Genomic DNA, 11,636 nt, shown 5'->3' with positions numbered 1-11,636 from the left:
GATTAAAATACACAATGTTATATATATATATATATATATATATATATATATATATATATATATATATATATATATATATATATATATATATATATATATATATATATATATATATATATAGTATAATTAATGAAGATGAATTTTAAGCTCGGAGTCTTGTAATAATCTGTCAAATTATTTACCAATTAGGCTAGCCAATACTTTTAAAAATATACCAAACGAGTGTCAATCTTTATTTTCATCCTATACATATAAATATTTCTAATATCTATCATTTTTATATGTTGGTTAATTGTCCATTGCATTCCCTTTAAGATCATTCTGCCTCATTTTATTTCAACTCATCTTCATTTAGTCAAACTATATCATGATATAGATTACTAAGCCTACTTTGATCACCTAGATTAAGTTTAGTCTTTTAACTCATTGATCCAATTTTTGTTTCCCTTTTTTTTATTTAATTTAGATTAAAATCTATCAACCTAACTTTGATACTAATGTTACATTTTTTAAAATTTATTATTTTTTAATGTCAACTAGAATTAACATGAGATTAATGGATGTTGATATAATTAAAAAAACTTAACTTATAAGTTACAAAATAAATTTTTGAGAATATATTTATATTTTTAATATACATTTGGAGAAAGAGACTTGAGTGAATGTGTAGTTATAGAATGCTTTGGGTGTTCTTAAAGGGTAGATAAAACCTGTATTTTAAATATGCATTAACGTAAGTGTTGTATTATAAAACTATATATCAAAAGTCCATTGAATATTATATGATAAATTTATCCTTCTAATATTTGAAATATTTATTCAAAAATAAATATAGATAATTTTTCATTTAAAATAATAAGCAAATAAAATAAATAAATAAAATTTAAATTATAGAAGACATAAATAAATATTGTTAATATTGTGATTTTAGATAATGTCATAAGATACTTTAAAAATATAAAAAATTATATTCATATCCTATAAATACCAAAATGCTAATGCTACCTTGAGGTAGCATCAACATTTGAACATTTGTAATATAGTGTCCAAGCCAAATATGATTTTAAAGAAAAATTAAACATCAACGCATATGTGACATGTGTATCGAGCCCTCAATGCATATTTTAAATTTTAAATATGTTTTCAAGCACACCCTTATCGGGACTCTCTCAATATTTCTTACTAACATCAAGGAGCACTACAAATATACTTATGGAATCCTATATATCATATAACTTACTATATCTAGTCAAATGGAGAAAGAAAAAAGAAAGGAAGGAAGGCAGCATAGAACACCAAGGCAAGTGGCATATGTTCATGTTAAAATCTACTTCTAAAGTATTTCAATAAATTATGATTCAAAATGACTGCCTTTGCTTCAAGAAATTTAATAACAAAAGAAAAGGAAAACACTCTCCAAGGGAATTCTGCGGATCAAAACAAAAAGGCCTACTTCATTATGATCTCATTCCAGACTGTATAATTGAATATCCAAAAGGAAAAGTATAATGTTAAACCATTGGGACTGAAAAAATCAGCAATGACACACCTCAAAAGAATGCCTTTGATTTGAGAACAAAAATAAGAAAACTGTATATCATTATGATTTCATTCCAAACTGTATCATTCATGATTGGAAAAACAAAAAAAAAGGAAGAGAATATGGAAACAATATTCTTAGTTTGGTTTCACGATGAAAGAACAAAATTATCCTGCTCTTCAAATCCTATATGATGAGGCTCATTTATCTCTAGCCATAAGGAAAATATCGATCATATAGCTTGTCTAATTATAAGGAAAAAATATTCACAAATTGGCAAAGTTCTTGTTCTTGGACTTAAGGCTAAACAGAGCTTAAGATTAGATACCATGGATAAGTGAGAGCTTATGAGGTTCTGACATTAACTTGTTTTTTTGTTTGCTAATTTCAGGTAAATTGAACCTGCATTAGAAGTCTACTGCTTGTAATCTCTACTAATTATTTTGTTGTAATTTAGACAAACCTAAAATTTGAAGCTGGATTTCTCTCTTCTCTACAATCAATTTTGGCATGAAGTGCATCCTCAAAGTTGGTGTTCGATTTGAAATGATTAAAGATTGATCCATGTCAGGTTTAATGATCTATAAATTTGATACTACCTTTGGGGTAAGAATTTTGACGAACAAGAGAATTATCATAAAAAAAAAATCAAGCATAAAATCGAAAGAAAATAATCTTTATTGCTTATAAAGCTAAAGTACTAACTACAAGATTTAAAACAATGAAATTAAAAATGTGATACAAAGTTTATAGATGTATAAGAATGCATGTTGTTTTTGGACAGTACTTGAGTGCTCTTAGCAGTTTGCATATTACTATCCACTTCGATCTCTTCCTTCACCCTTATTGTTGGAACCTCCTATTGATGTTTGGACAGCAAGCAACATGTTTTGGGTTGCTAGAACATGAGGAAGAAGATTGAAGTCGAAAGAAGTAGATTGTAAAGTGCAGAATTTTTTCGTCTCTTCTCCTCGCTAATTTTAGGCTATAGAACTAGGGTCGACTAACTCTTTGTTGGAGATTTCTTTGATTACTTTAGGATGCTTTGGATGGGGTTCTCCTCCTCTTTTTATAGTTGTGGAAGGTGTAAAGTCCTAACTATGTTAGAACTTGAAGAATCTGAATGAAGTTAGGAGTTACAGAGTTCTAATATCTTCAAGTCTTGCAGAGTCATAACGCCTTTAGGACTTGAAGAATCCTAATATTATTAGGACTTATTTAAGATTGGTGCATAGAACCCTCTCTCTGTAGCTGTCTTTATTTGGGTAAGGATGGTCCTAATCTTAATCCAACTAGTATTGGGATTAAAGTAAATGAGCTTTTGTGATATGAGTTTTTCTAGGAGAAATAAAACCTTGTGGCTTCAAAGAGACCCTTTAATATAGCTCGACTGATTTGGTTGAAAACGGTCAATATCATTCTAATCAAAGACATGTTGAAAAATAAGGTTACAATTAAACTAGAGTGATGACAGGATATCTGTAATAATCAGTCTATTTATTCATTCATTTCTCTCACAGTCCAGTGAATGAAGTCGCAACCTATTTTGAATCCAATCCTAATCTTAGTCTACTGCTAATTTGCCTGGTCAACATGCAAACAGTATCTTGGCATGGAAGGAGATGCAACCATTTCAAACAATCATGGCAGAAAACCAGACACTTAACTTCTCAAGTATATAGAAAGTTATACACATCATGTTGCAATGTAATGTGAGAATGAAGGTTTTCTCTTTTATCATTTTATGCCGAACTTAGGATCTTCTCATCTTGGCATGTGAGCAAGTGAATGGAATCTGTAAAAAATGGACAAATGTTGGCAAAAGTTTCATAGAATTTAATACTGATATATTAGTATTTGACCAAAAAGATTGCTTCAAAGAGAGAGAAAGAGGAGGAGGAAGAAGAAGTTTTAACACAGTAAAATCTTGATGTGACGAGGATAAGATAGCAGTGCAACTTCCATTCTTAAAGGAAGTCAATGGCCTACATAGGGAGAACCAAATTAGTCATACCTTCTGTCTCCCCTCCTTTAATGTTGATGACTAGGGAGGGATCCTAAGGGCATAGGCAAGCGTGTGAGGGAACCCTACATCTCACAATGGTCAACCAGATCACATGCACGTTTAACAACAGCTCATGCATCTCCATCTCTCTTGATCTGTTTTAATGCAGAAGATTCAAGATCTAAATCTATCAAAGATCAAGATTAAGACATACAAAATTTTGATCGAAACAAGCATCACACGACATGTCCGAAACAAAACGTAAGAATCTGGATGGATGCTCCAAGAATTTTTCTACCCAAAGAGAGAAACATTGTCATTGGTGATGGAGCTGTAATCCGTGGAGCTGGAAGCAGCTGCGGCATACATGGAGGAAGAGGAGGAAGCAGGAACCCTCGGTGCAGCACCTGAGATCACTCCATTGGAGATGAGCAAGGCGGCGGCGTGCGGCGTGGGAAGGATGGCAGCACCCGTTTGCCTGTACTTGCACTTCAGTATCTGAGCCGTCACCGCCGCGAGCTCTGCCTCCAAGGCTTGGACTTGCTGCTGTAACGTCGAGATGACACCCAGACACCCATACACAGGATCTCTCAGCCTGATGTTTGCTTCGTAAACCAGACTATTTGCTGCGTCGGCTCGCTGGCTCTCAGGAACCTCCTGATTGATTGCAGCAGACAAGCATCGCCATTTAAGTTCATGGAGACTGTAGAGAGATCGAGAGGTCTATGTTCTTACCATCAGCATCTTGGAGACGTTGCTTGCACCGAAGACTCGATGAACTGATGCAAACTTTTGGGGCTCATGAGGGGAGAAATAGGGAGAAAAGGGGCACTCTTGAGCGCAACGCCGCCTCAAGAGCTTACAGGCGGCGCAAGGGGTTGTCTTGTTCACTGTCCCAACCGGGCCTAGCAGTTGCCTCGGTGCCATGTCGTGCGCGACATCGGCTTCCCTCTTTATCTTCTTGCCTACCTCATCAAGCCTCTCCCTGTGGTGCAATCAAGAAACAAGACAGCACCATGGATTCAAGGAAGCAGAAGCAAAGGGTTAGGGTTTTGGCATTCTTGGAACGCCAAACATGTTACAGGTGCATGAGATTGTAGTCTACATTACCTTGCTGTGGACATTCAGGCATGCCACCCACAGAGAGAGAGAGAGAAGAGAGAGAGAGAGAATGAATAAGAAGAAAGAAAGGAGTGCTTAAAAGGCAAGTTCTTAGGAGAAAGTGGGCCTCAATTGACATCATAAATTATCATCAGAAGACACAAAAAAAAAAAAAGGAAGTGAAGAGAATTATTTGGATTCCATCTGAAGTGGTGTTGATGATGTTGCAGTTGACACAAGTTGGATCCTGCACATGAGGGACATGATTGCTTTTGGGTATGGGAGAAGAGAAATGTCAGAAGGGAGAACATCAAGATCTTGGCCTGCAAATTAATCTCAAATATCAAATCCTGCTATGTTTAGTGTCTCTTTCATGCATTTTTATGGGATTTGTATCTTGAGTTGCCTTTGATAATACTTGTGCTTTATATTAATCAGAAGATGCATCATATATACCTTCCCATTATGCACCATTAAACAAAATAATTGGCTCAGTTTTTTATGGCCATACAAGAAGGTCATCCAGCACAACTTGTATAGGATATAGGTATATATACTCCATCAGAAGTAACAGTGCAGCAACTCAAAAATTGTTGAGTGGTTGTGTGATATTGATTGGTCAAATGGTTGTCATATTTTGGGACCATCATCATCATTCTTTTCTGTTTGTAGATTTCATCTTTGTCTCATTTGTAATACTAAATATTTCTTACATGAGTGTAATTCTATTGTTGAACACATTTCAGCAAAGAAAGATTTCCTTGCTGTTTATATGAGGTGTGTTAACATATATAACCTAAGCAAATAGATATGCCTAAAAATCATGAAATATCTTTCTGTTCATAGGTGCTAAAAAAAAAATACTTGTCCTACCTAGTTTATGATCTTTAAAACTATTATAATCTCCATGACAGAAGAAAAAAAATTCAGAGATGGTTCGCACTTCTTCTTGATTTCCAAAAAGAAAATTAAATTATTTATTATGTAAGATGAAATTATAAATACATAATTTAGATCTACTGGAGTATTTTCTTATATCTTCTTCCATAAAGAGTTAGAGATAAATAAAGTATTCATACAATAACCAAAACCCAATCTTGAGGTTTTCTTTCCTTCACAGAAAAGTCTTTCCATAATTAGATTTCTCATCCTCCAAGAGTATGAGTTCCAGAAACTTGATAAATTATATTGAACATGAATATTTTTCATATATTACACATAAATATCTTTCTGTAGTAATATATGAAATGCACAAAGATAACTGGATTTTGCACCCAGAATTTGCTGAAAGCGAATGCTCAGTTTAAGTTTGACGAATATGCTTTGCATGGTCTTCATAATGAACCATAGATCCTGAAGGAATCATATATTGTTGGGTAACATCCAGTAGTGGTTCTACTGGATTTGTGCCTGGGTGACCCAAGTGGAAGAAGCTTCATGCAAGGGAAACAGCACCTGGAATAAAAATTATAAATCAACCTCCAAATATTGTGGAGAGATCCTCAACATCAGGCACCTTTGTAGGTTTCGAAGTTTGGCTTCATATTAAATATATCAAACTCATTGAGATTAAAAAAAAGTCAAAAATATTTGTATTGATTCAGTTTGAAGTGAGACTGCAGAAATATTTATAGTGATAAATAAATTTGATAGGTTTAAAATCACATGGATTAGAGTGAGGATAGTGGTAGTAACTATTCTAGTCCTTATGAACGAATTTGTATTACCTTTTTTTTTTTTTAATGTGTGACTAAACGAGGAGCATTATTTCTCGCATTTAAAAACGAGATGCATATGAGGAGGTGTAATCAATAATATGTCATAATATTCACATTATGATATACCTCCCCTCCTATTCATATATAGTTATTTATTATAGTCTAATCTGATGAGATAATTGATTTATTAGTTTAATGAATTTGAGCCCACAAAAAAAATTATGTATACCCAATTAATGCTCATAAATTAATTCAAATAATAGATATTATGTATGCCTATGCTCTCTATTTTTCCGGTTGCAGAAGCCAAGAAGCAGCAGTGGAGGAGGAGAGGATGGTAGCCAGTTTTGTGAGCTCAGCTGAGGCCAACATAGAACTTAAACTATAGTTTGGTGGTGATAAAGATGGGTTAAAAGAAGCAGCGTCTGCGTATGCTGTAAGCAAATGGCACGTCTATTTTTGTTTGACCCGTTTTCCGTGCCTATGAAATCTCACCTCTGTTCCCCCCACCCCCTCTCTCTCTCTCTCTCTCTCTCTCTCTCTCTCTCTCTCTCTCTCTTGGAAGAGAGAGAGAGAGAGAGAGATAGAGAATATTAAAAATCAAAATCGAAGATAAGAGTCTAAAGTTAGGGTTGTGTGTCATTAAACAAGCCAATGTCAAACCAATATGTGTCAGATACCATATCAGCAACAAGAGATATAGATGTGCTCCACTCTTCGACATGGTGTTGGTAGGTCAATGCCCTCAATGTTGTTATCGATTGATGCATGCTTAGTTAAAAGGATCATTCTGATTTCTAACCTACTAAATTTTCTACACTACCTCCAAGGATTTCATACGACGAAGTCCAACCTACCTCAGCATAATCAATCAACGTGTTGTAATCAAAGTACTTGACAAGTATGATAATAAGAAAAATTTTTAATTCTATTTATTCATGAATATTACTGATTTAAGTCTGATGAGCTAACTAGCCTATCAACTTCGTTTGGTCTAAACCACTTATCAAAATACTTAAGCTGAAGTTGATAGTAGTATACTCATCAAGATCCTTACGAGTCAATCTTAATCTTTCCCACTTTCAACATGGAACGAAACTAATCAGAAGTGTTACAACTATAATGAATAAAGATATTATAATTTCATTCAAAAATATTATAAACAAAGTTCGATCTCATAATGAATCGTTTTGGTCGAAAGACTTAGTCTAATTAGATAGCGAGAAAAACTCAAAATGTGACCCCCTTTTTTTTTTTTTTTTTTTGGTGTAAACTATTTTCTTGATGTCTGTGTAAGATCACATGTGTTTTTTATGATAAACAGGTGTCTAAGGGGTATGAGCACTATATTCTTTTTCTGTTTTTATTAATTTTTAATTGTTTAAAATAGTTTACATTTGTAAAGGACATCATCATGATGATTAGGGTATTGTATCCACCATTAAATGAGGATTCGATACAATTGTAAACTGTTTTATTACGCATGGTCATATAATTGATTGTAAGACAAGATTTACCCCAAAACAAGAAAAGCATGAGTTGAGCATGGGGGGACTACGGAGATCGACAGAAAGTAGGAAGAAGGAAGGAGAGAGAAAAGAGGAAGAATGCATTCTTCTCTCTGTCTCTCATTTTGCCTTTCACATTTTCTTTCTTTTTTTTTTTTTTCACCCCAAGGAAGGACAAGATGCTATTTCAAATGAACTATTTTATACGAACCAAACATGGGATGGATTTATTTTTGAGAAAAACTATATTTTTCGATTTTATTTTGGAAAGTGTTCATTTTTAGAATTTTCTAACAATATTTTTTTAACCTATAGAATAGAATAGTCCAGTGTTTTTACACGGATATTGTGTTTTCAATAACATCAAAAATACATTATAACATAATTAAAATTATAGTATTTTTGTATAAATTTTATAACATTATTACAGTATTTTTTTATATTACTAAAAATATTATAACATAGTGTGAAAATATTATGATTGGATCGGTTTATCTTATAGACTGATTTACAGAAGAAAAAAAAAAGAAAGAAAAGGGAGGGAAAATGGGTAAGTGGATATGAGTATTTTTGTACTATATTATATTTTTTAGTATTATTAAAAATACTATAATATAATGAAAAATACTGTAGCTGAATCGATTCATCTTTCTACTATGAACTGATCCATATCAAAAAGGAAAAAAAATAAAGAAAAAAGGGGTAAGTGACTAGAGCTATTTTAGGTATTAGATAAAAAAATATTAGAAATTTCTGAAAATAAAGAGTACTTTTTGATAAAAATTTAAAAATATTTTTTTTAGAATTCATCCTAAAACATTTGGTCAATAAATTTTTTTCTCATATATCGAAGATTTGAGCTTATTATAGTGTTTTTCTATCTTCTTCGTTATCATATTATCTAGTTTTATTTTCTTTCATTAAATTAAATTTATAGAAAAAGGATGAAATGTTATTGTAATCTTATATTCTTAAATTTGTTTCAACAAATTCGATGTTTTCTGCGTAGATTATCTTTTTTGTCTTATATGATAAAATAAAAAAATTATATGAAAGAATTTTAATATAATTTTAATTTTTTAAAAGGATAAAATATTAGTTCAATCACTTTTTTTAATGTAAATAAAGAGCGGAAATAAACCTAGTAGTTAAAAAGTAGGGTAATATATTCTTTCAAAACTTTCAAAACTTCCTAATTGAGGTCCTTAAAAAATTACTTAATTTAACAGAAAATTTACTATAAAAATATGAGATATCATTAAGTAAACTTCTGATATACTGAGAAACTGAGATGATTCCTTAAATAAGAGTCAATACATATAAAGATATTAGTGAGCCAAAAAGATCTTCGCATTTTGTAGACTGAACAATAGAGTGATTACCTTAACTATGATAGAATTGGATGTTGCACATAGAACTTGCCCCCATATGATTGAAGAGGCATCCCTCTTCTAAAGAATATATCTAAATCCACCTTGTATAGAGGAGAAAATAAAAGAACCATCAATATTAATGATATATAATAGGGTTGCTGGTTGAGGGATCGATCATGGCTTAGGAGTTAGGGTCTCTCCTCAAACTACCACCTAATATTAAAGTAATTCTAAGCATATGTTAATACCTTATACACTAGGCAGCTAGGTTTTATCCTGATTACAAAACTTAACACTATTTCGATTTGTCTAAAGGAACTGAAAATCTATAGCAATAATAGCAAAAATCTACTTTTCAAATTTAACCTTTAGGGACTACCTTCCTTTAACCTAGATTTCATCTAACCAAAAGCCCAAAAATATAAGGACGCACCATGTTGCTGTTATAACAACAACAAAAACTCAATAGCGATTTTGCATTTAATAATAGTATATCTTATAGAATTCAAAAAAGATGACTATAATCAATTTGACAATAAATAATATTAGCAATACAGCTAGAAGTAGGAAGTCGAAATTATGAAAACTTTTATAAAAATAATTTGATCCTCCGAGCAACTTTTAAATATTAGATCGTCTTCCAACCAAACCATGCCTCTTTTCTAACCCGCTCTTACATATTAAGATGGTTTTAGATAGCTTTTACAATCAACACCCCTGAGGAAATCCCAGTCTAAAATAATTTGTTATCATAGAAATCATCGATATATATATTCTAGGGATCTTTTTCCCAAGAAGGTGTCCAAAGATACCAGAGAAAATTGTTCCTCATTTTAACACTGCCCACACATAAAATCTAAAAGTTTAATAAACAAAGATAGCTCATCCATGTTTAGAAAAGAAGACTATATTTTAAGGGGATTGTCATTCAACCCGGGGTCCTCCCAAATAAAAGTATTGCAGCCATCACCTACCACTATATGAAAACCAGACTTAGTTTGACTAAGAAGCTGAAAATCACTACTAAAAGCCTAAGAATAGAGCTTAACCTTACTCTGTATCTAAGGGTGAATGTCTTTATACTTGCCTCTAATAAATTTAAATATAAAATATCATCCTTGTTAAGAAGAGGAAAGATTTTCTTAGCTCAAATAATTTTCTTAATAGTGCAAAAGTTACCTACCCCAAGACCCCCCTTCCTTTCTAGCCTTATAAATTGTATCTCAACTGATTAAGTCATTCTTCTCTTATAATGGAAGTCATTCCAAATGAAGTCCCTAGTAATCTTAAAAAGCCAAAGAAGTACCTTATCCAATTCCGAACTATTCATAGGAGGATATAAGCAGGTATAGAATTTATAATCGAATTAATCAAAACAAGCTTTCCAACTTGAGAGGACAATCCCTTATACTAACTTTGAATTTTGTTAATCACTTGCCAACCATGAAAGTTTGAAACTTTTTTGGTAGCCTTCTAAAGATGCAAGTGCCAAGGTAATCAAAAGACTATGATCCTTCTCTAACTCTTAATAGGTCAGTAATCATATCTTTATATTTAAGTATACACTTTTAAGAAAAATAAACAGTCATCCTTATATATTTTGATAATAGAGTTAATAGTATCAATGAACTTCTTATTCACACAAAAAGACAACATCAAGTCATCGACAAACATTAGGTAAAAATTAGAACTCCCTTAAAGTTGAAAGGGTAATCTACTTATCTTAGACAGCTTGTAAAATAAATATAGACAAAATCTGTTAAATAAGAATGAAAAATTAAAGAAACATAATATTATCTTATCTAATTTTTCTTTTATTACTAACCATCTAAACTGAGTACCATTAATATGACAAGAGTATACTATAGAGGCTATACAAGTTAAAGTCTAATTAGTGAATTTATGAGAATAATTATATATCGAAAAATAAGTTGAATGGACCCTCAAGGAGTCATAGACATAGAATGAGCAAGCTCATTGACAATAATTATATTGTCGTATATATTCTTGCCAAGAATAAAAGCTGATAGTTCCTAACTAACCAGACTATTAAAAAAATATTTCAAATGAGTAGCTAACACTTTAATCAATAACTTGTATATAATATTGCAAAGCACAATGGGCTTAAACTGATAAACCTAAGAAGTATCAGGTTTTTTACAAATAAAGACTAGGAAGGTTCTATTCTAGTTTTGAAGCAGAACAATCGATTCCTAAAATACTCTAAAAACCCTAAAAGAACTTGCCCACTTAGACTATCCCAAAAGCTATAGAAAAACTCAATATTAAATTTGTCAAGCTCTAAACTCTTCTCTTTCCCCATCATATTTAGAGCCGATACAATTTTAAGAGGAAAATTTTTATATTGAGTGAGAAATAAGTAAAGGCCGG

General features: G+C 32.0%; 1 protein-coding gene across 1 annotated transcript; it reads right to left on the bottom strand.

Annotated features, from left to right (window-relative positions):
- Positions 1 to 3,699: 3,699 nt before the first annotated feature.
- On the bottom strand, positions 3,700 to 4,793 carry LOC135648816 (LOB domain-containing protein 15-like). The gene is made up of 3 exons (XM_065166784.1): positions 4,656 to 4,793; positions 4,281 to 4,530; positions 3,700 to 4,202 (listed from the first exon to the last, which is right to left on the bottom strand). The coding sequence occupies exons 1-3, from the start codon at positions 4,667 to 4,669 to the stop codon at positions 3,840 to 3,842; spliced, it is 627 nt and encodes a 208-aa protein (XP_065022856.1). The 5' UTR covers positions 4,670 to 4,793; the 3' UTR covers positions 3,700 to 3,839.
- Between the last annotated feature and the right edge of the window lie 6,843 nt (positions 4,794 to 11,636).

The sequence above is a fragment of the Musa acuminata genome, chromosome BXJ3-9 (genome assembly GCF_036884655.1).
Source record: "Musa acuminata AAA Group cultivar baxijiao chromosome BXJ3-9, Cavendish_Baxijiao_AAA, whole genome shotgun sequence".
Classification (NCBI taxonomy): Eukaryota; Viridiplantae; Streptophyta; class Magnoliopsida; order Zingiberales; family Musaceae; genus Musa; species Musa acuminata.
This window is presented reverse-complemented; position numbering and strand designations above follow the sequence as displayed.

What these genes read in the sequence shown, in the direction of transcription:
- LOC135648816 (XM_065166784.1), bottom strand. An exon ending in ACGTCTCCAAGATGCTGATG is followed by an intron (nt 4,203 to 4,280) that starts GTAAGAACATAG and finishes GCAATCAATCAG; the next exon opens with GAGGTTCCTGAGAGCCAGCG.